At 38.4% G+C, this 26,727-nt stretch overlaps 4 protein-coding genes across 4 annotated transcripts in view; 1 reads left to right on the top strand and 3 right to left on the bottom strand.

Moving 5' to 3' along the window:
- Positions 1–3,231: 3,231 nt before the first annotated feature.
- Positions 3,232–9,369, bottom strand: psma6l (proteasome 20S subunit alpha 6, like). The gene is made up of 7 exons (XM_015015861.1): positions 9,032–9,369; positions 7,089–7,183; positions 6,726–6,807; positions 5,821–5,976; positions 5,338–5,516; positions 4,914–5,008; positions 3,232–3,930 (listed from the first exon to the last, which is right to left on the bottom strand). Exons 1-7 carry the CDS (start codon positions 9,105–9,107, stop codon positions 3,873–3,875), a joined length of 741 nt encoding a protein of 246 aa, XP_014871347.1. The 5' UTR covers positions 9,108–9,369; the 3' UTR covers positions 3,232–3,872.
- Positions 9,370–10,615: 1,246 nt separating this feature from the next.
- On the bottom strand, positions 10,616–18,008 carry LOC106935408 (DNA ligase 1). The gene is made up of 6 exons (XM_015015849.1): positions 17,872–18,008; positions 15,171–15,211; positions 15,020–15,089; positions 14,257–14,322; positions 13,235–14,133; positions 10,616–12,236 (listed from the first exon to the last, which is right to left on the bottom strand). The coding sequence occupies exons 1-6, from the start codon at positions 17,915–17,917 to the stop codon at positions 12,168–12,170; spliced, it is 1,191 nt and encodes a 396-aa protein (XP_014871335.1). The 5' UTR covers positions 17,918–18,008; the 3' UTR covers positions 10,616–12,167.
- Positions 18,009–18,821: 813 nt separating this feature from the next.
- Positions 18,822–25,825, bottom strand: sars2 (seryl-tRNA synthetase 2, mitochondrial). The gene is made up of 17 exons (XM_015015840.1): positions 25,818–25,825; positions 24,016–24,342; positions 23,822–23,917; positions 23,294–23,323; positions 23,047–23,187; positions 22,884–22,938; positions 22,732–22,795; positions 22,544–22,649; positions 22,388–22,435; positions 21,440–21,548; positions 21,202–21,247; positions 21,030–21,117; positions 20,787–20,899; positions 20,143–20,236; positions 19,913–20,005; positions 19,763–19,828; positions 18,822–19,114 (listed from the first exon to the last, which is right to left on the bottom strand). Exons 2-17 carry the CDS (start codon positions 24,310–24,312, stop codon positions 18,974–18,976), a joined length of 1,587 nt encoding a protein of 528 aa, XP_014871326.1. The 5' UTR covers positions 24,313–24,342; positions 25,818–25,825; the 3' UTR covers positions 18,822–18,973.
- Positions 25,223–26,727, top strand: part of LOC106935392 (kelch-like protein 17) — an 8,349-nt gene continuing 6,844 nt past the window's right edge. The window contains exons 1-3 of the mRNA XM_015015832.1: positions 25,223–25,799; positions 26,037–26,190; positions 26,275–26,353. Of these exons, the coding sequence (XP_014871318.1) occupies positions 26,037–26,190; positions 26,275–26,353 (233 nt within the window). The 5' untranslated portion in view covers positions 25,223–25,799. The remainder of the gene's footprint in view (positions 25,800–26,036; positions 26,191–26,274; positions 26,354–26,727) is intronic.

The raw sequence follows: 26,727 nt of genomic DNA, 5'->3' as shown, positions 1-26,727 counted from the left end.
CAGGCAGAGGAGTGGAGAGTCTGTGAGCTGAGGATTTAAGGGGCAACTAGGTCTGTGGCCCAACAGTGAGGGCTGAAGCAGGAGAACACCTCTGAGTTAAAAAGATAGAGCAAAGAAAACAAGCTTGAAATAAGTTTATGAAAATTAGCGACATTAACAGCATAATTTGAAACAGTGTCAAGCAACAGACATGTTCAATTAATGACAAAACCAGGCATTCGACTTGCTGTAGTTTTACTCGGGCCACGACTGTAGTGGGTTAATGAATTACGTAGCTTGTAATTTTTTTTTTTTTTAACATGAAAAAATTCTGCCTGGAAACCTTTATACTTGCTCCGTTCCGGTACGACATGAGAGCAACAGCAATGGATGACGAAGCTGGTGTCTTTGCCCGCTAAGGGTACATTTCAGCTTCTGAATACAATCTGATTAAATGCTGGAAAAGACTATTGCTATGTGCAAGTTGTGCAAAAAGGAGTTAGCCTATCACTGCAGCTACTCAAGCCTGAAATACCATCTTAACGTAAAACATCTTGTGGCAAGCAAAGATGTCCCGAAGACTAATGTCAGCGTCCACAGTCCACATTTCTAAAGAAATATTCTTTTCAAAGAAGATACATGAATAAGTTGGGATTCCTGAAACACTTTGCACCAAATTGATGGTTTAAAAACCTAAACAACAGATTAAACAATATGTTTGCACTGATCTCATTCTTATACTTATTAAATACTTTAGCTGCAAAAGGGACTTTTTCATTGAAAATGCTGCTTATTTTGTATTTAGAGTTTTCAATTAATTATTTATAAAGGAAGAATGAATGTACGGATAGATTGTCTAAAGCAGTTTTGTGTTGTACAATTTTGTGTAAAATCGGGATTTGTAAAAGATTTTGTAATTTTCATTTTCCCATAACATGGAAGTTTTTTGTTTTTTTTATAAATTCACTGAAAAATGCAAAAATGTTTCCGATTTTAAATAATTCTTGTTGTAAGTCCCCCAAAAAATATTTTTTATTGAAATCTGCAAATATAAAACTGATTTAAAAACCACCTGAAGTGACAATGATTTTAAATGGGCTTTAGCATTTCAGAGAAAAACATATCATTAAGCAGGAAATTTATATGAAAGATTGATTCAATTAATCTCCTGAGCGGAAAGAATTATTTTCTTTCTTGGGTTCTTTCTTTGTGTTTTTCTATGCTGCTGCAAAAGAAAACACTTCTAACAGCTTCTCATCTGTATGTGTGTATTTTTTTTTTCAGGTTTCCGTTAACACAGTGAGGATAAAGAGTTCAGCATGGCAATAACTTCAACATCAACTTCATTTATGGCTAACAGTAAGAAAACCAAAGGTGAAGATCACTGTATTGCTTTATTTGAAACTGTGTAGCCAAGTTGGATGCATAGGATTAAAGCAGGGCATTTTCATACAACAGACTTGTTTTATTTTTCTAGATTTCCTTTTTTTTATTTTACATAAATAAACAAAAAAGCAAGGCGAGACACTGAATCCGATTAGAAAGTTTTGCATGTTCAGTGAGACCAGCAGGTCTTCTGGCTGCTGTCTGATGCTCACAGAAGCAGGGCTCTCGTACTAAATCCCACCTGTGTTTGCAAACAACATCATGATCCACTCTTGGAATACACCTCCTCTTATTCCTACAGCAGGTTCCAACAAGGGATGCGGTGTCTGTGCAACTCTAAGTTGATAACAAGGTTAAAAATGATGTTTTACTCAATTGTTGTCATTTATTAATTGCAGAAAGTGTGAAATTTAACAAAGTGAAGCAGAAGATTCGGTAACACTTTATTTGAAGGGGGTTGAATAAGACTGACATGACACTGTCATAAACACCTGTCATGAACATGAATAAGCCTTCATGAATATTTATGACTGTTGTCATAAAGCGTCATTCGGTAAATTATGACACTTTTAATACAAAGTTGACATGATTCAAAATGTCTTTGTTATGACAACTTGACATTAACCAAGAAATCATTGCTGATATAAATTTGTTATAAAAGTATTACTGATTGCACTTTAAAAATTAGGTAACTTTGTTATTAAAGGTAAAGTTTAAACAGTAATGATTTCCTGGTTAATGTCAAGTTGTCATAACAAAGACATTTTGAATAATGTCAACTTTGTATTAAAAGTGTCATTATTTACCGAATGACGCTTTATGACAACAGTCATAACTATTCATGAAGACTTATTGATGTTCATGACAGGTGTTATGTCATGTTTATGAAAGTGTCATGACAGTCTTATTCACCCCCCTTCAAATAAACTGTTACAATTCTTATATGATTTTTTTTATTTTCTGATTGGATAATAATTGTCTAAATGCTGAATATTAGCTAATATCAATGAAAATTCACTTCATCCCTCATTGTGCCTACTTTCACGGCTTATATTATTAGACAATATTAGTTTGACATTTTGTTTTGAAAAGATCATGAAATGGAAGAATTATTCTCTTGCAATCCCTACATTAAGTTTGCCAAAGACCTTTTTAAACAAGTAAGATATAAAAGCATAATAAAGATGTTTAACTTGCAACTTCGACTGTTTTTAAATCCTGTTTTTTAAAGGTTGTGTAAAACTAACCATGTATGATATTCATCAAAGTTCTTAGCATGTACCTTTAGCTAAATAAAAGCTTTCCAACATTTCTGTTTTGTCACTGGATTTTGTTCATGTATAAAATGATTGTTTTTCTTTCCTTATTATTTAAATCAACCTTAACTCTGATACTTGCCCTGAGCCTAACTATTACCTGTACACCTAACCCTAGCCTAATCCTAAACTCATTTCAATGCAAACCCTAAAAATGGTGGCCCACCACACTAAGAACGGGCTTTGGTCGCAACAAGATTACACCAGAAAAGGTCCTAAAAGGGCAACATAAACAAGCACACACATTTAGAAGGATAAGAAGTTTAGATGTTGACCTGAGTCCAAATAGAGGTCTGTAAATAGGCAAGTAAACAGGAATTATGAAACAGTGTCAAGAAGGTGACTTTATGCACAACACTGCCACCCGGTGGTCGCGTAAAGTAGTTCAGCTCCTGCTGAAATACCCAAACGATGCTGTCCTGTTTCTAAGTAACTGGAATTAATGTGTATTTATTGCTTACAAACATCAGTTATCTGTTAATTCATAAGAACAGTTTCCCTACTTTCATAATTAAAGTATCTACAATAAGAAAGAAAGACAGGATACTGATTATTCTGTTTTCTAGCCTGTTTTATTATGAAGTGTTGCTACAGAGGTGGAAGAAGTCCCCTGGTTGATGAATTTAGAAGGATCTAAAGAAACAGTATCAAATAAGCTGTTGGATTGTTGCTGTGGATTTTATCATTAAAACCTCATTGGAGTTGTCAACTGAATTGAATTTGCATCCATCAACCCTTTCCAACAGCGTTTCACTATCAGATGCACATGATCCATCCTCCTGATACCCAGAGAGAAGGAAGCTGTTTGCTGTTTTCAGACTGTGATCGGCGGTGCAGCTGCACTGAACATGAAATGCCATAAAGCACAGGTGTCAAACTCGAGGTTCGCAAGCCAAATCCGGCCCACCGTAGCTATCTCTACGTGTGTTTAAATATTATATTATCAGTAAAGTCAAATCTGTCTTCATTCATATAGGATCAAATTACATCAATGTGAGAAAAATGTTAAAAAGTTGTTACGTTTTAAGAAGTAAATTGCAAATTTGAACAGTTTGCTAATGGGTAGTTTTATTAATACATTCTGCCACAACCGGCCCTTTGAGGACATTCATGATCTCGATGCGGCTCGAAATGAAAATGAGTTTGACACCCCTGCTAAAGAATGGCTGACTGCTGCCAGTGAGGACGCCTCTACTCTCGCTCTGCTATGGCAACCAGGTGGGCTTCGATCTCAGCCTCCGACAGGGTCCTACAGAAAGGTGAGGACGAAACGGTTTTATAAGATGCACAGGGCCTTTCTTAAGCATTTATATATCATAAACATGTTTACATGTTGTAACATTAAAACTATAGTGTATATTTTATTAGGAGTTTATTTGCCAGCAGATTGTAGAATATAATTAGAAAGTGAGCAGTGCTTCCAGAATAATTAGACTACGGTGAAACAATTCCATATTTTCAGAAAGTGAAACTTAGACATTGTATAGATCCATCACACATAGAGTGAAACATTCCAAGCAATTTTTATTATATTTGCTTTTGTAATTTTGACGATTACGACTGACAGAAAATCTAAACTTAAAATTAAATAAATAAAAAATAATATTTATATTAAAATTTTTTAAAAATAATATTTAATAATAACTAATAATGTAAACTCATATTAATTATAATATTAATGTTAATGAAATAATATTATGTAATATTAAATATTATAAATACTAACAGATATTTATATTGGCTTAGTTAATATTTAATTATTTAACATTTAATAATAATAATAATTTTAAATAACATTTAAAAATAATATTATAGTTTTTCAAATAATAATATTATAAGCTCTTTTGTGTTGGTTCACAACAGAAAATCCCAATAAAATACATAACATTTATGATCATAAAGTGACTAAATATGAAGAAAATCAAAGAGCTTTTGTAAGGCAATCTGGAAGTTTCAGAAACTCAAAGTACAATTGATTCTATCAACACTGTCATTTTATTTTCATTTATTTATTTATTTATTTATTTTACCAATGCAGCACTATTTATTAAGCTTAGCCTGTTTGAACATTTTAAAAAGTTGGTCATTAAAAATAGCTTTGTGCCACATCTGTGATTTTGTTAACCTTTTGTGACAAAATAAGGTTTAGAAATCAAAACGGGTCAGTATATATTTTTTTAAAGAAATTGTACTATCCAGAAAAAGAATCAGTCGTAATCACAGAGTCGTTACCTGAACTTAGGCTTGTCTTTGGTCACTACACCGATCTCCAGCTCAGTGGCCTTGAAGTCCATCGACAGCACAGAGGCCAGACAAGATATGGCCATCTGCAGCAAGAACAGAAAATTAATAAAACAAATTAATCATTACAAAACTATGAATTAATAACATGTTAATCAATCAGCTCTTCACATTGTTCCCAGCACTTTAATGTTATTCTAGAGACAGATTTCTGGTCTGACGCATTGCAATGACCAAACTCAATCCTCAACAGACTCCTCCATCGGTTTTTGACCCAATTTCAAAGTTTAAATTAAAAGTTTTAACTTTCATAACGATGAAAGTGTTTTTGCTGATGGTATCTTTTACAGAAAGACTGAAGACCATAGTGGTCCCGTGATGGACCGGAGAAATGTCCAGCTTCCCTCAGACGTACCTGTACCGCCCTGTCATGGCTCAACTCTGGCTTCTTCTTGAGTTTCTTCTCTAAGTAGCTGTTGGCCTCCGTCTGTTTGGCCCCGACCGCCGTGGCTCTGAAGCCGCAGTAGTATCCTGCCGGGTCACATTTATACAAGACGGGGCCTTGCTGGGGGTCCATCGCCACCAGGATCATACCTACAGGGATCCACAGGACAGATTTTAGAAACACAAAACACAATAATGAGACTTTAAATGAAACCACAGTCCCTGTAAATATTATTCATCCAGTTTGTTTTTACCATTTTATTCACAGATCAATCATAATCAAGAAAATGTGACTTATTTTGACAAAAAAAACCTCTTTACGGTCAAAATGACCTTTCATTTCTACAAATTCTACATTATCCATTTTATTTATGGTTTCTTACACTTTTAACTGTCTTTCTGAAACACTTTATGTTGATAACACTGCTAAGGAGAAATAAAAGCCCTCACTCACAGCAGCCTAGCGGTCTCATCTCTGCATTCTGTGTGTACACCTGGGAAATATCCGCCAGTCTGCGACACAACACGTCCGCCGTGATGTCATAGCCAAACTTATATTTCCATTCTCCAGCCTCCACTCGGGCCCGGTGAACCTGTGAGCGGCTGTCCGCTACAAAAAACAAGCAAGCAAGTTTGTAACCCTGCATCTTTAAAATAAAAGTCAGTGGCAAAGAAGATCACAGCGACATGTAACGGATGGCACGAGGGCTGCAACTGATGACTATTCTGACAATTAATCAGATAAAAAAATTCTACACATTCTACAGAGTTTTTTTATTTAACCACCTGTTCCTATTTTTATATAATATTGGAAATACATTAGAATATGAAATAAACAAATGAAACAATTGCTTTTTACATAAGAAATAAACATTTTGTTGACTAAAATGTCAATAATTTTGCAAATTATGCATCTGCGGTTAAAATAAATACTTCCAAAGTCGACACGTGAAAAGTTCAGCTCTTTCTGCTTGATAAAAGTTCAGAAAGAGTGTAGGGCTAAGCTGTTGACTATTTTTTGGATTAACCAATAAGTAATTGGTGCTTAATTGGAGTTTTTTTGTTTTTTACAGAATATGTAGCAGCTGAAGCTAAAATTATGCCAATAGAGGAGGTTTGGGTAGAACACATTCACAGAATTTTTTATTTTTTTTTTATCTTAAATACAAAATGTAAAATCTTTTTGTACAGTGTTGGTGTAATTACTGCTCTGAATATGTTGTTCTTTCAGAAAATGGCCCTTTTTGAGTCTGTGTGCTCAAGCTAGCAATTAATTGATTACTAAATTAGTTGACTATTTCAATAATAGATTCATCACGGTTAAGTCAATTAATTGCACCGTCCCTCGTTGGTACGCACCGTTGTGGCCCGTCATCACACAGCCGATGCGAGGGGTTAGATGGAACATGTTGGTCACAGTGGAGGAGTCCAGCAGCTTGTCCTGCAATCGAAGGAAAGCCAGAAAAATCCACTTTAATCAGGTAAGTCTCTGTAGATGTGAGTTAAACACATCAGATCAATTCAAAAATTTGAAAGTATGCTGAATAATCTATCATATTACCTGGCCAAATGAGCTAAAACTTGTTCTGTGGTGTTGTAATGTGAGTGACCCTGTTGATCAGCTTCATAAACTAGTGTTGTTTTTCCAGCTTTTTGCTGACTTGAGCAGTGTCTAGCTTCACTGGCTCTAGCTCATGTGTGTGTTTGTGTCAGAAATCCTACCGGTACTTTCTTTTGCGTCACCACCACCACACTGTCCGACCCTCGGATTCCGACAGATGTCAGCCCACTCTGAGAGATGGCTTTGAAGGCATACTCTGCATGGGAGCACACCAGTACACAAAATGAGGAGAGAAGGCAGGGTGTGTAAGCATTTCACATTTTAAAATGGAAAACTTTTTCCACATGTGAATTTCCACGTTTTTCCGTCAATATTTGGGGTATTTTCATGTCAAGGACAAATATTTGAAATAAATTGATCTCATCAGTATAAATAAGACATGGATGCTGCTCAAATTATGGAAACCCAGATTCAGATCAAGGTTTTGACTAGGCCATTCGACCATAATCATGCCTTGATTTGTTCTATAGAAACAAAAACATTTTAACTGAAGTATTCAGTTGTTAATCAAGAAATGTTCATATATAGAATATTGTTCTGAAAATTAATATTGGGAAACTTTGAGACAGAATCAGAGACAGATACAAATGTTTGTTTCAAGGATTTTTACTAACACATTTTCCCACAAGTATCTACTCTATTTTTTTCTCTCTGAATAAAAAAGTAATTTATTTGCACTTAAAAATATAAAAGTCAACCTTTTCTTTACATTAGATCCCAACTTGTCTAACTGACTTCAATATCTGGGCTTTGACTCCAGTTTTGCTCCAGCTTTTAATTCTTTACAGATTGTTTCACTTTTTCCTCCAATATAAAGTAAAATTCCTGTTCAGGTTCTGCTGCAGCAAATCTTCCCCAAACATCACACGTCCAGCTCCATGCTTCACAGTTGGTAGGATTTTCTTTTCTTTTTTCCAGAAATGCTGCTTTTGGTTTATGTCAAATATGTCTTCTGATCTTGGTGCCAAATATTTAAAATTCAGAGTCACCCTACACAGGTTTACACACCTCATATGAAAGTTAAATATATGTAGCCTCATTATTTTTTATCTGTTGGAGGTTTTCTTTCATTATTACCCTGTATTTTACGCCATTTATGTCCCAATAAACAACTTTCACTGACAGATGACTTAAACGTTGCTCTGTGAGAAGCTCAAAGCTTGTCATGTTGTTTTATTAATTAAATCAGCTTTAAACTTTCTCCCTGACATATCTTCATGATGCTGTTTGTTCACTAATGTTCTCAAAAAACCTCTGAGGCCTTCAGATAACAGCTAAGTTCATGCTGAAAATATATTAAACACACACAAATCTCATATGGCAGGTGGGTTTTGAAGGCAGTTGATGGTGCTTGATTTAATTTAAGAGGAACAAAATAAATGCACACCACACTTTTCAGTAAAACTTAAAATTAAAACCATGTATTATTTTTAAGCGGTTTGAATACTTTTCCAGATGACTGGGTGTAATATAAAAACGCTCTAATTTATGCACATGGGTAATAATAAGAATAAATTCCCTGAGTAAGAGAGAAAGAGCAGAATTAAAAATACTGTGTGCCACCTAATTCTAACTGAATAATGTATCTGGTTGTTATATTTTAGCAGGTAAAGCTGCATGTATTCACATGAACTCAGGGTCAGGAGGCAGCGTTTGGCACACAGCCTCTTGTTGTTGGGCTGACTGACGCCTCCGTGCCTTACACCGTGATGTCAGGCGGCCAAACCTGGCAACCTGCGTGCTTCTTTAATGTTTAAAAGCTGCTGTTTACGGTTACACGTGCCGACAGTAACATTAAGTGTTACAAATAAACTTAAAAATAAAAAATTCTGCGTGTAGTTTAGATGAAACAAGTAAAAGTTTGATGCTAACACAGCATTCAGACACAAACCAGCTAACCTAACTGCCAACACCGTCTTCATGTCTTACTAAAAGTTAACAGTGACTTTATTACGAAGTGCAGCCGCAGCAGTGTCCCTCTGACAGACAGCACTCACACACAGGTGTGTTAGTGTCGGCTGGAGCACCAGAAACAGGTCCTTACCGACTTGGTAGAGTCGGCCCTCTGGTGAAAAAATGGTGATGTGTCGGTCAAAACCAGCGTTGGAGCCGCGGGACATTTTCCTCCTCCGGTCTCACCTCAGATGAACTCAGCGGGGGGCTGATTTGACCTGCGTCGCCTCGGATAGTCGATAAATGTAAAACTTTTAGGAACTAGCAGTCAGGAAACAGCATGGCTGCGCTGTCGCTGAATGATAAAGCAGGATAATGGAGTGACTTCCCTGAGTTTTTTTTTTCTTTTTTACTTTCTCTTTCAGTTACATTTCAGAGCCGCTCCGTTCCTCTCTCTGTCATTGGGCGGCAGCAACAAGGAAACAAGGAAGTTAATCACTCTGCTTTTCACCTGACTAAAAGGTGGCCATTTTAGGAGGGTCAAACACGAAAGATGCACTTAAAGGTGGGAAATGTTAACTCTCGTTCCTCCTGAGGCCTCCAACCACTCTTTCTGGAGGGCTTCTGGGTCCGCAGGTTTTTTCCGCCAGGGGCGGATCCACGACGTTTTCCAAGGGGGGCCATGTTCTGCCCCTCAGTGGGAAAATTTCCATGTATAAGGAATACTACTACTACTACTACTACTAATAATAATAATAATAATAATAATAATAATAATAATAATAATAATAATAAGAAGAAGAAGAAGAAGAAGAAGGACAACGAACGGATATAACAATATTAAGCTGTGCAATTTTGACAAAATACAAAGGGAAAAAAAAGTACCTATAATTGAATGACAGGTGTAGATCCTAAAGTATTGCTGTATTAAACGAAATTGTGCACAGTGTTTTTTTTGTTGTTGTTTGTTTTTTTTGTTTGTTTGTTTTTTTTGTAGAAACAGGTTGTTACTCTTTAGTAATTCTTTTGAAATAAAAAAAGGCTTGGAAATGTTTTACAACACTGCATTTCGTATTCTTAGTTCAGTAGTATTATTCTAATTATACTGTTACTCCAGTAAAATTTCTGGATACTCTACTCATGTTGAGTATCTGACGTTTGTTAAGTTTATTCACTTTATTAGAAACATATTTTAACCAATGATGCACCAGACACAAACCTACAAAGATGTATTGTTTCTACACAAGCTTTGTTGTTCAAATAAATATATTTTCTATCTGCTGAGCCTTTTAGAGATCAATTGAATTAAATTCGAGAACTTATTAAAAGTACTCAACTTTTTTCTAACAATACCTAGTGTTGGTTTCACATGATTTATATTTAATGGCACAGACAATGAACGTTTAGTTATCCATATGACCATTTTTTGGTTTGACCACCTCCATTCTTTTATTGAAATAAAAAAGCTCTCATCTTGAGAGTTCTTCAGAGAGTTTCCTTCTCTGTGCCTCAGAGAAAACATCTCCAGTGGGATTTGCTTATACCAGGAATTAATTTTGTGGTTAACTATGTCAAAAGTCTTCTTTAGGTCCAGAAATAAAAACATCCATATCTCCTCGGTCCAATTATATGCCATGTTAAAGCAGCTTCTTCTACAGCCATCTCAGACACTGATGACAGATTAGATGTTTGAGTTCAGGACAAACAAAAACTCAAATAAATAGGTCACACAGAATGGTCTGATACATGGTTTATTGATTGACAGATATCATAGAGAAGGATACAGCAGGCACAAAATACAGCACTGTGATTGAGCAGTAATATTGCAACTCATATATGTGGTATTATCAGTTTCTGATTACTTCATCCATTCAGATTATTCTCTGTACTCCCTCATTCCCCAACTTTAAAAACTAGTTATTTTTTTTTTTTTTGCTTTCTTGCTGGCTGGCTTCTAGGGTTACATTTTGTGGAATTTTTTTTTTTTCACTTCTATATAAAAAGGAAAAATATAGTACATTCATTGCACATTTGGAAAAAGATTTCTTTGGAGAAGACTATATTAGTATTATTAGCTTATTATTTAAAAGTTCATACAACCTGACCTACTATTTTACCAGTGTTTAAACACATGCATGTGCTGTAATCTTGGCTTTATAAAGACGGAGGGCGTATATTTGCTAAAGGAATACCTAATGATGCGTTTCGATTACATATTAAATACACTTGGCTAGTTATTGCATTCACATGTGCTATAATCTATATTGCATTATTGCAGCAAGTGGGCCTCCATTGCTATCTCTGTTAACCCCTGCTCTTTGTGCATGTCTACCCAGCGTCCTCCAGGGGGGGCTGTTGCTCCACATCTCATAAAACGTTGGCTGCAGGCGCACACGTAATATTAACACAAACGGGGTGAAAACTACGGACTGTTACTGTTGCTGTTACTAGAAGACAACACATGGCTTTAAAGTGTCCCTCCACCTTTCTTCGACTGCTCCTTGGCGTGTTGAGAGTGCAAAGCTGGATTAGAACCCCGAGTGACACTTTTAGACCTTTTAAGCTCTGAGTGCATCACTATTCTGTCACCGCACCACCAATCACACTAATGACAAACCTGCCTCGGGTGTGCAACATTATAGTTAACTCCGAATTTGGCTCGTGCCACTGGGGTTCGTCACAAACAGTCTGGTTTTAACAGTGCGTGAGCCAAATTAATCCATGCTTCTACTGGACCATCAAAGAAATGAAGAGGAAGTAATGACTTATTCCTAATAAGAGCATTGTTGCTGATAACAGTCAGATAGCATGAACTTAGTCATCAGTTATTGCACTAAATGTCTACAAATGACCAACAGGGAAGCTGGTCGTCTCCCCAGAAAAACACAATTCAAACAAAGATTAGAAGAGCAGGGATTTCTAGTATTGTGCATTCAAAATAACATTTGAATGAAAGTGCATGAGCTTGTGAAAGTGCAACTAAGTGGAAAAAGTACCCTGTCTTTGTTACAAACAGCATTTACAAGCACACAGACAGGGAAACCAGAGATGGACGTGAACCTGCAGAATCTCCAGACGGCCGCCTCATTCAGCTGAGGAAACCGAGACGGATCCATCCTGGCAATCTAACACGATAAAGCATTACGCACACTTTCTACTGACATCCACATTTAAAGACGTTTCTCTGAGTGCCGTGATGACTGTGTGATTGTAATACACGACTGGAACAGGGAGCAGAAGGGGAAGGGAAGGGGCCTGCCAGTCGGCCTGCTCCCTGGGTGAGCTGCTCATCCTCTGCGAAGCTCCCTCAGCTCTGCTGCCACTTTTCGCAGCTCTGCTTCAATCTCCAGGAGCTCCTGGTGGTAGGAAGGAAAACATATGAATAATCCCTGCAGGAGGTGGGCATAAATGAAGCAAGATCGAAATGTTAAGCTCTCCTTAAAACTCCCGTCTACAACCTTTACAACCTAAAGAGTTATTTCTGCTTTCAGGTCAGAACAAATGAAACCCATTTAGAGCCACAACTGTCACATGACGTTTTTGGGGGAAAAATTTTGAAAAACAGCTTATAATTTTAGATAAATATCTACTCCAGTAAATTTGGGGTCATTTTTAAAGAACCACCAATAGAGTACTGTTAAATATTTCAACATGTTTTCAAATTTATACGGCACTGGTGAATGAAAATAAAACACATTTTAATTTAAAGTCATTTACAGTCAATCTGGTTGTGTGCAGCTAAGTAGCTCATCATGTTAAGATTATTTCTGAGGAAAAAGAAATCCTGATCTCATATCCAGGTCATTCTTTTTTTTTTCTTGTTGTAATTCATTGTTAAAATATGTCAAGATTTAGATGTCTAGTAAACCTCTAAGGATGTGTAAAAAGTTAACTTTTAGAGCAAATATCTTCTGAACCTAACATAAGGAACTTGATATGTTCCACTGCTTATGAGATGCTCAAACCTGTCTAAATGATTGGGTAGATCTGTTGCAAATCTCTGTATACAGATTGGACCCTTTTAAAATGCCTCAACAATACATTTGTTATGAACATAAAACTAAAATACCTAGAGATCTTATGAAGCATTAAGACACATTTTCAACAATTTTTGAGCATTTTCAGAGTGAAGTTGCTGCTGCGATAAGAAATGAATTTATCTTAAGGCTTTTGCATGTCTAAACTGGGATGTAAATATGTTTCTCCATGTGTGTAACAGAGTAAAAATGGTTAATATTTATTTTAAGTTTCCGGTTACGTTGGACATTTTGCCTTTGGGATTAGATGAAAAAGAAGAAACGTTGAACTCCATCATAGTTTGAAAGTGTAACTGATACCATTTGCTCTAACTCACCTCCCCTTCATCTTCTTCATGATCCCCTTCATCCTCATCATCTTCATCCTCATCCTCTCTAACAAACTCTTCCTCCTCATCATCATCCTCTCCATTTTCTTCCTCCTCCTCTTCCTCGTACCTCTCCCTCTCAAACTGCCGTGTGGCCTCATCGCTGGCTTTCTCCATCACTCTCTTCTGCAGCGGCTCCTTCAGCCCCGCCGCTTCGCTCGTCTTCTTGACTTTCCCGTCTGATTTTTCCACCTCTCCGCCCTCCTTGTCTTCGTTCTTTTCGTCTGTACCATCCTTGCTCTTCCCGCCTTGCGACTCCTGCTTTTCCTCCTCCTGCACCCGTTTCATCTTTCGGACAAGCTCCTCCAGCTCCTCCTGCTTCTCCTTCCTCTCCCTGTCCTGCTCCGGTTTGCTGCCATTGCTTTGCTCCCTGAGTAGCTCCTTCAGCTCCTTCTCCACCTTCTCTTTCTCCACCATCAGCTCCACTTCATTCTTCTTCCTTTCTTCCATCTTTTGCTTCTCTAAGTCCTCTGCTCTTTTATCCTCTCCCTCGTTGCTCTGCTTCATCTTCTTCTCCTCCACTTCTTTTCTTGCCTCTGTTTCAGAGCCTTTCTGGTTCTCCTTCGCAGCCTTGTGTCGCTTCGTTTTGAGCTCCTTCAGCAGCTCTTCTAGCTCTTCATCATTCTTCTCCTCTTCACTTTTCTTGGTGATCTCGTCGGCGAGCAACTCCTCAAGCTTTTTGGATGTCTCCTCTTCATTATCGTCAGTCTGTGGCTTCCTCTTGGTCTCTCCATCCTCTGTCTTTTCTCCATCACTTCTCATATCTCTCTCATCCTCCTCATCCCTCTGCTCAAACTCGATCTTGTCATCGGCCAGATTGTACTCGTCCCTCTCCTCCTTCTCCCGCTCTGCAAAAATTGGGAGGCAGTGTCAGTTCCATTCTGACTTTAGTAAAATCAATGAGAAATAAAATTAGCGCTTCCATGTTTTGCTACATTTATGAGCAGCTGTCAGTGGGAGTCTGTTCTTACCGTCATCAGCTAGCTTCTGCAGCTCCCTGAGAAGACCCTGGTGTCTCTGCACCTCGTTAAGTTCCTCTGCAACAACAGTGGAGCACATGAAGAAGAAGCAGCAGTGCCTTGCAGAGATATTCACACTGCATGAGTCTTTTCATATTTTGTTACACTTTAGCTACAAACCTCATTGCATTGTATTTGAGATCTTTTTTTTGAATAAACACAAAGTATTACGTAGTTGGGAAGTAGAACAACAACACTACATGGTTTTCAAAAGATTGTATGAATAAAAACCTGAAAAGTGTGGTGTGCATTTATGTTCAGCCCTCTTTATTCCGACTGTACCAGACATAAAATCCAGTGTTGCAAATTTCATTCAGAATCTGCTGAATTAAGACATTAAATAATATTTTTGTGAAGTGCAGAACTATTTCTTCTGGTCTTCCTTTTTTTTTTAATGACAAGAAGAAAGTTATTGATGAAAGAAAACAATGTGAAGTTTGCCTCAGTTATAATTTAAAGAGTTTAAATTATATAAACAATAAATTATTATTTCCTTCCATTTCAGATATTCATTATTTTTGCATTGTTAACAAAATCAAAGTAAAACACACCAAAGTTCATGGTTGCAGCAGGCATGTATGGAACAATTAGACTGTTATTGTGCGATACATCTAGATGAGACGAACAAAACTTGACTTCAGTTTTTTTTCCCACTCTACCCAGATCTTCAGCTGATATTGTGGATATTGAAGAAAATACAACATGTCTCTTCTACCTGCAAGCTGGGATCCACACTCATGGTGCGACCCGTCTTCATTCAGTGTCTCCTGAATTATACATTCAACCTGTTGGCAAAAAACAGAGCAGTTAATGCCTGAAGGAGAAAAGCTGAACAACAATGTAAATACAGAAGGCTTCTTCCTGACCTTTGCATCATTAAGGGGTGAGGTAACTGGTCGGCTTCCCACTGCGAAACCAGAGCAAACAGAGCAGGAACAGAGAACAAGATCGAATGTTAATTACAAGAAATACCAACAATCATTTAGTGATCACAACACCTGACAGCGCCGCAGCTGAGCGACTGCATGTCTTTAATCCTGCATGGGCGGAGCTGTTCCCTCATTAAGGTGAGTGCAGTTACCCCAGTAAAGCAACACTGCAAAGGCGCTTAACTTTGCGTCCCTCTCGCTCCGAGATGAAGGCGGCTTTAGCTCACAGGAAGTTTTCCCACCAGAGCTAAATCAGTGACCAATCCCTCAACTACCCGTACCATTAAAGGCACACTAAACAGCTCCCTCTGTGCCTTTTCTCAAAGGAAGACAATTTAACCAAAACATGAACTTTAATACAAGGTGAAAAGACTCAATCCACATCCAAGGCTTACATGCTTTGTCCAAAAAAGCCCTACTTTCCTGTAGTCTTTACAAATGTCTTGATGAAAAGTTTCTTCGCTGCTCCTGAACAAGATTTCTTTTGAGTCTTTACGGCTCAACAATGTGCCCAAAAAGTCCAGAAAAAAATAAATATTCTAACAGATAAACAGTATCAGAAGGTGAAGTCTGATCTGTTGTTATTTTTTAGCTGACAGCACTTTGAAAATCACACTGTTCTTAAAATTTAATTTTATATGTTTCAAATAACTAACTTTTGTATTTGAAAAAAAAAAAAAAATCAAGCTAAGTAAATTTAGTAACAAGGTGCCTAATCACTGAATTCCAAGCTGGTTCTTTATTATCGCTAACAGATCACAGTTTAAAATTCAGTGTTTAGGCACTTTGTTAGTAGTTTTATTCATCAAAAATTTTACTGAGTGAATTGGCTTTACAGGAAAGGTGGCGTCAAGATGGCGGTCGACCATGGGGAACATTTAGAAGCACTATTTTCTTCCTCAGACCTTCTAGTAAATTTCAAAGTTCTTCTAATATTAATTATGTTATTTATGTAATATAAACATTTAGAAAGATTAAAAACAATCGATGATTACCCATTGGTCTAAAGTGACTAATCACTATGCATCTGATTGGTTTATCAGTACCTCTCTGTTAACCGTCTAAACAAAACTATGATTGACCCGTCCATTAATGTAAAAATGTGAAGATTATCCTATTTGCACCAGTACCTGCATTTAACCCCTTAATGCCTGAATTTATTTTGAATTATATCAGAATAAGTCACAGTGCAACTAGCACAGGCTGCGTTAGAGGGTGTGATTTAATAGTTTATATTGGTACTTAGTAGCAGCTCTACCCAGTTTTCTGTAGAAAAAAGAGAAATAGCTGCAAAATGATGGACATAATATAGATAATTTGCAAGCAACCTCAAGATTACAGCTGGTGGCTCCCTGTTGAAAGCAAATTATCATAATATCTTTGTTTTCCCAAAAACATTGTTAAAATATTTTGTTCTTGTGAAACCAGTATCCTCACACTAATACCTACTGCTTCTTTAACCTTCAATGCTTAACCGGTCCATGGCATAGGCAAACTAGGCCGCTGCGAAGATCCTCAAGGCCAGAAGATGACCCATGAGAATGCTAAACGTCTCAAAAAGTCCACAGATGTCAAAAGTTTCAATTTATAGTTATGAAGCAGGAGCTTGTATTTAAATTGGCTTTAAGGTGCATGAAAAGCAGATTTAAAGAATTTAGCATTTCTGTTAAGTGTATTTAGGACTTTAACGTAAACCTACAGGGGAAAGTATTTACTGTATTGACAGATTTATTTGCCTTCCTTATTTCATCTGGTATGTTTACTGCTTGTTTCTGTGCTGGATTGACATCTAATGTATATTTTTACTGAATATGAATCAATCAGTACATGTTTACCAGTAAACTCACTCACCCTCTCAAAACAAATAAAGCTTGAAGTGTTCAAAAGGGATATAAGTGGTCGTGCGGTGGCTAATGGGTTTAACCGGAAATGGGGCCCCAAATCTGCTTGGGGAATATAAAATCTCAGGGTGTTCCTATTTGTTTTAATCACAAATAAGTTAAATAGATTAATCCCATTTTAATATGCCTGTTTTTAGTTTTGCTTTCTTCATAAAATCCCGTAATTTTGAATAAAAATATTAATTAAACGCGATGTAAATGAACGTAAGCTCGCTTCAGGCTCATTTTGTTGCTTATATTTTAACATGTTTAATTAGCGCACTTCAAAGGTGGACGGCTAAGGTGCTGGCACGTGTTGCTACAGCACGCGCGCACCTGTGCGGGGTTTTAATTGGCTCTTTAAATGTGCGGGTGAGCTTAGGTGACTGCGTTTTATCTATTTAATGTTAACATCCCAGCAGCCGGCGGTCGTTCAACGACACACACTGAAACAGAAGGTTAGACGTGTTCATACCGGGTTATGTAACGTCGCTCGTTAAGCGCATTAACTCTAAACCCTCCAGGGTTTTCGTCAATAGGTGAGCGAACCTGGTTTCTTCTCGTTCAATAAACAACATTTCTCTGTTTGTAGCCCTGTCGGCAACAGCTGAGCTGATGCAGCACTGCAGCAGAGCGAGAAACGGGAGGCTTTCATCCAGAGAGATATCAGCCCATACCCGCCTTTTCCAGCCTCACCGCCTCCTCACGCAGAGATGTACATAAACACGGAGCAGCTTGTAAATGTGATGGTCGCCTACCTCCGACAGCAGCCCAGAGAAAAATCGCGGTTATCAGAATTCCCATAGGATCCGTGAGAGGAGTATCCTGCAGGAGATAACCTTGAAAATGCTGGGCTGGCTCTTCCTCCCACACCCGTTGAGTGTGAGGTGGAGCCGAGCAGCGGTGTGTGTGTGTATCAGGTGACCGAGCCCAGATCAGAGCCCAGCACTGCTGCCAGAAAGTCAAGTGTTGCTCTGCTGTCAGGGTCTTAACAGCAGACCTACACATTAAAATAAAATAAAAATCTCATACAGTTCAATGCCCAGACAAGCACATCTTCACCCTGTTGGCTCTTCTTATATTCTGCACACAGTATGAAATAAATCACTACAGTATTGGTCTGGAAATATGACCAATTTCTCTTTGGTTATTTAGACTAGTTAATCTCTGGAAAAGATTTGTCAAAAGTCTTTAATTTTACACATTACTGTAAATGTTTTAGACAACTAAAATGTCCTACAACAATGTTAGAGAAGCATTTTTTTTACTTGCACTTTGCTGTTGGTCAAAGTTTCTTGGAATTCATTTTTCAAGACTTTGTGTTCCTCTGTGGTGTTAATATGAGGTGGCATAAAGGCCCATTTATCTCACATACAGAGCAAGATGATGCAAAAAAAAGGGCAAATATTTGGAGTTTTTCCGGGCAGATCCGACTTTTGGGAAGGATGCAGCACTTGCTGGAGGGATAATATCCCACCTGGACTGGGAACACCTTGGGAAACTCCGGGATGAGGGACGTCTGGGTCTCCATATTGGATGTGTGCCACTGCAACCCAATTTTTTGAAAAACAGAAAACCATGAAGGACAATCAATGGCTTTTTCTTCACTTATCTCTTGACAGTGACCAACCATCAGGGTTATATTAAGATGTATTATTCTAAAAGCCAACTAAACTTCTTCTCTTCAGAAAGAAATATAAACAATTCACGATACCCATGTGATTTATTTCATTTTATTAAAAAGGACATACAGCATTTCCACTTTTAATAATTCAGCAGCACTGCTCTGTTTCACCAGAAAGAGGATGTGTTCAAGTTTTTCTCTCCGTCTGAGTGGAGAAGCGTCGACTGGTTGGGTTTTCATCTGGCATTAGGACCAGGTCTGGGTGGGCGACTGTGCTGGTTGGGTCCAATATATTTCAGAGGAGCGTACTTTGGCCGCTCTATTACTTCCAGACCCAGATAAGGCTGCAGGGCTTGAGGAACACGCACGGTTCTATCCTGAAGACATACAGTCACCAAGTCAGTTACCAAAAAACTGAAGATGGAGGAAAATATTTGCATGCACAGGACAAAAGATGAGAGTTTGTACAGAACACTATTTTCATAAGCCGTAAACATACTGCGCAAAGAAAGTGTTCACAAAAAAAGTGTTCACATGCTTTGAATACTGTTGCATCCTGTTACAACTACAAAATGTAGTTAATTAGGAATGTATGTGATAAACCAACACAAATTTGCGCAGAATTATGACAGAGCAAAATGATGCATGGTTTTAGTGTAGTGGGCACCTTTTTATTTAGCAATATTTTTCCTGTACGGAGAGGAAGATCTCTTTTAAAGTTTTTCACATCAGTGATTACTAATGCCAATAGCTTTCTAAATTGATAAACGTTAATATGAAATGTTTTATTTCTCATCTGTTTTTACACTTTCACAAAAGCTTTTTCATACTTAAACCTTGAGACTAAGTAATATTTGAAATGTATTACATTGAGAAAAAAAATGTTTTATCACCATTTTTCTTTCATATATTTTTCTACTAGCTTACGTAGAGAACAGGGCAATTTTTTATTAAATTACTCGATTGTACTGTATGACATTTAGTCATTTTAGTCATTTTTATCATGTAAGCGGTTTGTGCCTTACTTTGGTCTGATGAGTCTCCAGGATGGAAATAATCATTCGAGGAATTGCACACGCTGTAGCGTTCACCTGGGTTGAAGAGAAATAGTAGTCTGTAGATTTATGGTGTAATGTGGAGCAGCAGGCGCGCACAGCAGTGGTCTGCAGCCTTACCGTGTGGGCGTACTGCAGACTGCCGTCCTCCCTCTCATACAGGATGTTGAGGCGTCTGCTCTGATAGTCCGTGCAGTTGGATGCGCTGGAAACCTGATACACAGGAGAGAGCTCTTCAGAAATCAACCTGATCAGTCGTTCAGAGCAACAGCTGCTTGTTTTTAACTCAGCAGATGTGATTAAAGATGTCTGACGTATCCGGACTGTTTAGGGACAGTAATGAGGCTGACCTCTCCGTAGCTGTTCCTCCCTGGCATCCACGCTTCGATGTCATACTTCCTGTAGGCGGGAAGGCCTAGCTCCTCAGTGGGCATGTCCAGCACTCTGAAACCAAACCAATGACGGCAATATCAACAAAAGTACTCATGACTCAAATAGATGTCTACAACAACACTGAGATGAATTATCAACAAGTCAAATCAACGTAGAGAGTAAACTTGCAAACTTTAGCCTAGCGCTAGCAAAAAATGCTCTGCATTAAAATATCACCGGCAGGAGCAAAATGTGAGATTAATGTCTCATCCACTCAATTACATTTTTAAAAACAGATGATAAATCTATGACAGCTTTAGTCACATTAGTAGACACTGACAAAATGTTAAATCTAATAAATAATAAAAATTCTGATTGGGACATTCCAACTTTTAACCTTAAATAACTTAATGTGGATCATCAGTAAAATCTGTTATTTATTAATCCAGTTAATTGCAGTGAAGCTAAAATGGATTTAGTATGTTTTCTAACATATCTAGATGATTTTTATTTCAGGTAAGGTTCCAAAAGAAATAAATTTGAAAAGTTCAACATTTTTGTTGCATTTTATATGTGTGATCTCAGATCATCTCTGATGCTGCACAGTTGTTTGTTTCCTCACCTGTAGTGAAGCTCCAGCGCAGAAAACATCTCCTTCTGCAAGGAGACATATTCCTCCAACAGCTGTGAGCTCTCCTGTCCCGTCTCATTAGCCGTCACTCCAAACATCTCAACCTGAAGTGCAACACGAGGGAACTGTAACAGAGCTTCTCAGCTTAATAAAATTAATTTGTTTCAATTGGATTTTTCCCTCTCAGGATCATTTAAAATCTTCCCCCAGGTTAAGACCTCCTTTGTGTTTGACCTTATTGAAGTGGTGAACTCTGTAAAGTCCCCACGCCTCTCTGCCGGTGTCTGTCTCGGCCCTGTAGCAGGTACTGCTGCACACCGTCCTACAGTGAGAGACGACACGCTGCCACGGTTACAGATAGGAGTCGCTCCATCTGAAGGATGAAGAAGTGAGGAGAGCTTCTAACCTGACTGGCAGGTCCTTCCAGTTTACTGCATGATCCATGAAATAACCTGTGGAAATACAAATAAAAATGAAGCACACAACACTGATTTATGCACAAACCTTCTTCTAGCAGTAAGGGGAATGCAAATGTTCGGTATTTATTACCGGCTTTCCTTTAAAGAGCTATAACGTTTATTCGATAGCATGAGGAACAGAGGTGTGTGTGTGTAATGACAATGTAAAGGAGAGCAAAGCCTCACCTGCCACCCCGACTTCACCTGTCCCAGCCAGGTTGAGGTCTGGGAAACGTGCCGGGTCCAGGGAGTAGACCTGAGAGAGATGGGCGTTCGGCTGCATCCCACAACCCTCCTGGGGAGGAAGACAGGAGAGGATAGGAGACATTACTGAAATCCTGGACAGAAAACCAAAGCAGGCAGGACAAAAAACAAAACAAAAAATATTTTAGAGGCAAAGTTTCAAACATTCTGTTCTTGATTACAGAAAAAAGATGGCAAGATGGACTAATCAGGATGTCTTGAACATAAACATGTGACAAGCTCAGCCCTTTCTGATTGACTGATTTTTTCAATTAACCATTAGTAGCAGTTTTTTTTATTTTTTATTATTGTTTACAAAATTCGAACCAGGTGAAACTAAAACTAGGCCACATGAAGAGTTCTGGGTAGAACACACTTAACGTCTTAATTCTGCAGATGCAAAATGTGTGAATGTAAAATTTAATGACTTGTTTTTCAGCTGCTCTTTATACAAACTAATCCAAAGTTTACTTGTATAAATCAAAATAAAGCACAAGCTGACTCGAAATCTTTCAAGTAAAAAAACAAGACTATAAAAGTACTTTGAGTAATTTGTAATTGACTTAAATTACATGAAGAAATAATAAAACAGTTTGCAGAACAAGGCACATGACTGACAGGTAGAAAGTTGCCACAGCCAAGACAGTGGCTGTTTTGCTGCGAACAGTCTTGAAAAACTGGTAGGAAAAACTCAGATTCATTAAGTTCACAAAATAAAGTGTTCAGCCTGTGAAACTGTTTCCAAACCCTGCAAACAAAAATAGATTAAGACTTAAAAAAAATGGCTTCATACGACTAGCTGGAGCTCAATCTGAGAAGCATTTAATTTAAGCCCGTACTGCTGGCATTCAGTAAGATTTTACTACTGTAGCTGACATATGTGATACTCACAAACACCACCGCCTTCAGCATGTCCGGCACAACCATGGGAACGAAGCCCTACAGCAGAGGAAGAAAACTCAGCTGTCACTGCTTTTTCTGTCCGTGGACAATGACTTTAATTGTTTCGCATCGATTGCAGAAGATTTCTCCAAACCATAATCGTACCCGTCGCTGCAAAGTGTCCAGAGCAAAGTTCTGGAGTGCAATTTGAAGTCTGGCTCCCGCTCCTCTCAAATAGTAGGACCGGTGACCGGAGACGTGAGACAAATGCCTGCAGCAGACGACAGACAGACTATGAACACTCTCACTTGTGCTACACAAGTATTGAGCACACTGGGTGAATTTCAGCCTACCTCTGCCTGATGAGGCCCAACGCCTCACCGAGCTCTACGTGGCCTCGAGGCTTGAAGTCAAATTCTGCAAACAAAGCAAGACCGTTTTCTTTGGTAAGCATAACAATAAAGCCTTTAAAGCCATTTTTTAATTTACCATTAACATCACTCACCTGCTTTCCTTCCAACCAACTCCACCACCCTAGCCTGGCTCTCATCTCCAACCGGCTTAAAAAATTTTAAAAAAAGACGAAAAGGGAAACTTCACTTCCACAACTTGTGCTGCACACCAAAACCTCATTAGAAACGCTTGGGATTAGTTTGTTAAGTTCTCACCACATCAGGGTGTGTGTTGTTGGGCAGTCGGAGCGCTTGGCTGTAGTGCTCCTGGTCCAGTTCGGCATCTCTTAGGTAGAGCTGGTTCAGTCTGTTGCGGACGTCGCGGCCCTTCTGCAGGGCCTGGGTGTACTCTGGAAGCTGCAGCAGAAACAACTCAGTCAGACATAAAAGATGCAATACATTCAACCTCACCGGGTCATTTGGAGTAACCAAAAGAGAAACTGGGTCCTGAGGTTGCACTTACATTAGCGAGGACGTCCTTGTCTTTTTGCTTCTGTAGAAATAATTATAAGAATATTTAGAAACAGGCACATTCTGCAGATTTTTCATCTAACTGCTTAAGCATATTTTATACTGGATAGTAAAAACTACATAATAAGAGATTTATTGTTATTATTGTTATTGAACCAGCTGAAGCTAAAACTATGCCACTTCAGGGCCTCTGTACAGAACATATTTACACCCAAAAAAGGTTATTAATTTTAATGTATATTCTTTGTGAACTTAATTGTTGCTCTTACAGAGTTGTTCTTTCAGCAAATTGTATATTTTAGAATCTATATATTAAAGTTAGCGATTAATCGATTGCTTAATTAGTTGACAATTATTTCAATAATCAATTCATCACGATTAATCCGATTGAGTGTCTTTGCCATAAACTTGACATTTCTTTGCTTTATCTTGTCGCATCAAGTCAAGCTGAATCAGATCAGAGCATATATAAATGAAGATTTGTGGATTCAATTTCTAACTGGTGAAAAATAAACCTCACCACAAGAGTTCTGACTGTCTCACTGATGCGTAATTTCTCCTTTTCCAGCTCAGAGATTTCTGTCCTCACAGCTTGGAGCTCCTGCCACACACTCACCTGAAGCAATACAAGTACGAGGGGGGAAGGTAAGTCAGTGTCATTTAAACAAAGCTACTTGCTGCATAGAAGACATTGTGACAGTTTAAATGCCTTACAATTTTCCTGACATCGTCGCCTCGAAGGTCACCCTTCCTGTTCTCCACATTAGCAATGACTTTGTCGGTCTCCTCACACACCGCTCCCATGTCCAGCTCGGGCTTGTCGCTGTAGCCTTCCAGGACATGCTCGTACAGACTGCTGCGGACCCCATGCCGGAGGCGATGCGGGACAACACTGCAGCCCCTCCGCCTGGAAAACAACTGTCTGCCTATAGGTTGTAACACTGTCAGAGTGACGACTCTAACTCTTGCAACCAAACCGATGCAGGTCGCCATGTTTCTCATGCAGAGCATGCTGCATTCATGGAACCCCGGAATATTTAGCTTCATTCACATCAGTTGAGACTCCCGCTGAACGTTTTAGCACTTATGTTATTGAGTTCGTATAGGATGTAGAAAAGTGGGATAAATTAAAATTCAAACTTTACATTGCTTTCTTTATTTTATTTATATATTAGAGAGCATTGCAGTTTAGAATTAATTGTCATTCAAAAACCTATGAAAAATGCGCTAAATAAATAACTTAATAAATAAAAGGTAAAAAATTAAAAGACAAAACAGGAGCCAAGGGTTTACACATGGAAAATTTGTGATCACACATAAGCTGGACATAAAAGCTTACACCTGGTTTATACAGGTCTAAGAAATCTGCCTTTATGCAAAAGGATCAATATATTTCTTATGTAATTGCCAGAGCATTCATAGACCGGTATGGATCTGTCTCTTGAATTTTTTTCAGTTTTATTGACCTGACTGAAACTGTTCGGTATCTACCTTGAATGCCCCACGGATGCGGAAATCAGGCGGGAAACAAATATTGTGGAAAAAAATGAAAAACAAGAAAATTATTATTTTTTTTATTTCTTACCAGCTACAGAAAGAGCTAAACAAGAAAAAATAAAAATACAATCGTTTTTACTATTTATTAAGCATTGGTACAATTCCTTTAATATGCAAGCAATCGGAATTTTCATAAACACTTTAAGAAATTCAAATATACTTAAATCGCCATTACCTTGTTCCCTTATTAACTGAACCTAAATGTAAGTTGCTTTTATGCATTTTTGTGCCTTATTGTTAACCATTTCCTTCATTGCTGTAAACCTCCTCAGGTTCTGTTACCATAGCTACTGTTACCAACATAAAATCACAGGATTTTAACGAAAATCCCGTGGTTTTAAACCAAAATAACTGCACTCAGGTGCCCTTTACAAAATATTATATATAAATATATTTTTATAACTTTTTCTATTCGACAGGAAACGGATCATCAGCAAACAATTGTCACGAGGCAAACTCAGCCAATCAGACTGAGCGACAATCGAACGTTGCGGTAATCCGGTTCAGACATGACAAGAGCGGCCGACGGAAGCTCAAGTCCGGGCTCGGTTTCTGGCCACAACTCCACTTTTTACCGCTTCACCCTCCAGCTGAGCGTATTGGTGGCTCTCTGTTTCAGGAAACAGATATGCGTTGCAAATATGCATCTTTAGATAAGACTCCAAGAGTTTCCTTGTGAGATTACCCTGTCGGTCTGTAGGTAGGGATGGTGTTACACCGGGCTCCATGAGCAGAAACTAGCCTAACGAGGCAGCATTACAGGCCGGGGGACAAGCAATTCGGTTGAGCCCAGAGGACGGAGGAAATTCAAATGCTCCCAGGTTTCCATTAACAACCCGGTTGCTTTTTCACAGTTTGTCTGCTCCAAACGGACTTCTTATTTTTTTCTGCTGAGAGAGGCCCAGACAGCTTTCACGGTGGAAACAAGAAGAAGAGCAAAGGTACATAAAGCAGTAAACCGTTGCTACCACTGGAGCTTGGTTTTCAACTCTTTCACACCCAGAATTTAATAAAAAATAAACATAGAAGCTGGAAAAATCAATATGAACCTACATGTACATGAATGTAAAAAATCAGTCATTAATTTTATCCCAGTAAAAAATATTTAAGGTGATCCTTTTTTCCGTTCCTTTTAGCAGAAGACCATGTTTTCAATTCATGTTGTGTCTGCTCCTCAGATGAACGCTGTGCGCGGGGGCACAGTCACCTGGCGTCCCCAGCCATGGCAGGACGGGGACGGGGGAGGAGGGGAGCCTCTCTCAGACAGCGACTCAGAGGAGGAGGACTTCCCAGATGATAGCACCACCCCACTGGGGGACTACATTACCCATGGTGAGGAGGTCTCTGTCTCCGCCGGTCTGTCTCTCCTCCCATTCCTGCCTGTGTTCTAATTTCGGTCTCTTTCTGTGTTTTTAGGGTTAAAGCAGCTCCTAGATGCTCAGCAGCTGTGTGATGTTACATTGCTTGTTGAAGGAAAAAAGTTCATGTGTCACAGGTGCAGTTGGGTAACATAGCTTTATGGTGCCGTGGGTTACTATAGCAACTAGGCATGCATCAGTTACCTGTATCAAGGTATCCTAAAAGCTGTGCTTTCAAAATTACAGAAATGTTAAATTCTGTTTAAAGTATTTTTAAAGAGTTCCATCAGCTGAGTGAATTATGGTGTAACACAACACTCCCTAGTTGTTTCTGCACACTGTCAGCTGGCTCAAAGAAGACTTTCCTTCGGAAATACATTATAGAAATATTTACAATCCTGAAAATCACGCTCTCATGGTGACTAATGTCTGGTTCACATGACAAGATTTTAATGACGACCTTACCCTTCCAACAGTCTTAGGGACATTCTGATCATTGTGATGGTGCTAA

Source organism: Poecilia latipinna, unplaced genomic scaffold, assembly GCF_001443285.1.
Source record: "Poecilia latipinna isolate Pla-1442-1.1 unplaced genomic scaffold, P_latipinna-1.0 Scaffold72, whole genome shotgun sequence".
NCBI lineage: Eukaryota > Metazoa > Chordata > Actinopteri > Cyprinodontiformes > Poeciliidae > Poecilia > Poecilia latipinna.
The sequence above is the reverse complement of the archived record's forward strand: the minus strand, read 5'-3'. Positions and strand labels throughout refer to the sequence as shown.

Excerpts from the sequence above, each read along its gene's own strand:
- psma6l (XM_015015861.1), bottom strand. The coding sequence starts at position 9,107 with ATGTCCCGCGGCTCCAACGCTGGTTTTGACCGACACATCACCATTTTT. Across the intron at positions 6,808-7,088 it reads TGACGCAAAAGAAAGTACCG|GACAAGCTGCTGGACTCCTC; the intron begins GTAGGATTTCTG and ends CTTCGATTGCAG. Across the intron at positions 5,517-5,820 it reads GATGAGACCGCTAGGCTGCT|GTATGATCCTGGTGGCGATG; the intron begins GTGAGTGAGGGC and ends GGATCCCTGTAG.
- LOC106935408 (XM_015015849.1), bottom strand. The coding sequence starts at position 17,917 with ATGGGAATTCTGATAACCGCGATTTTTCTCTGGGCTGCTGTCGGAG. Across the intron at positions 14,134-14,256 it reads GCAGAAGCTAGCTGATGACG|AGCGGGAGAAGGAGGAGAGG; the intron begins GTAAGAACAGAC and ends CAATTTTTGCAG. Across the intron at positions 12,237-13,234 it reads ATGAAGAAGATGAAGGGGAG|GAGCTCCTGGAGATTGAAGC; the intron begins GTGAGTTAGAGC and ends TCCTACCACCAG.
- sars2 (XM_015015840.1), bottom strand. The coding sequence starts at position 24,312 with ATGCTCTGCATGAGAAACATGGCGACCTGCATCGGTTTGGTTGCAAGA. Across the intron at positions 23,188-23,293 it reads ACAAGGACGTCCTCGCTAAT|CTTCCAGAGTACACCCAGGC; the intron begins GTAAGTGCAACC and ends TTTCTGCTGCAG. Across the intron at positions 22,939-23,046 it reads ACAACACACACCCTGATGTG|CCGGTTGGAGATGAGAGCCA; the intron begins GTGAGAACTTAA and ends AAATTTTTTAAG.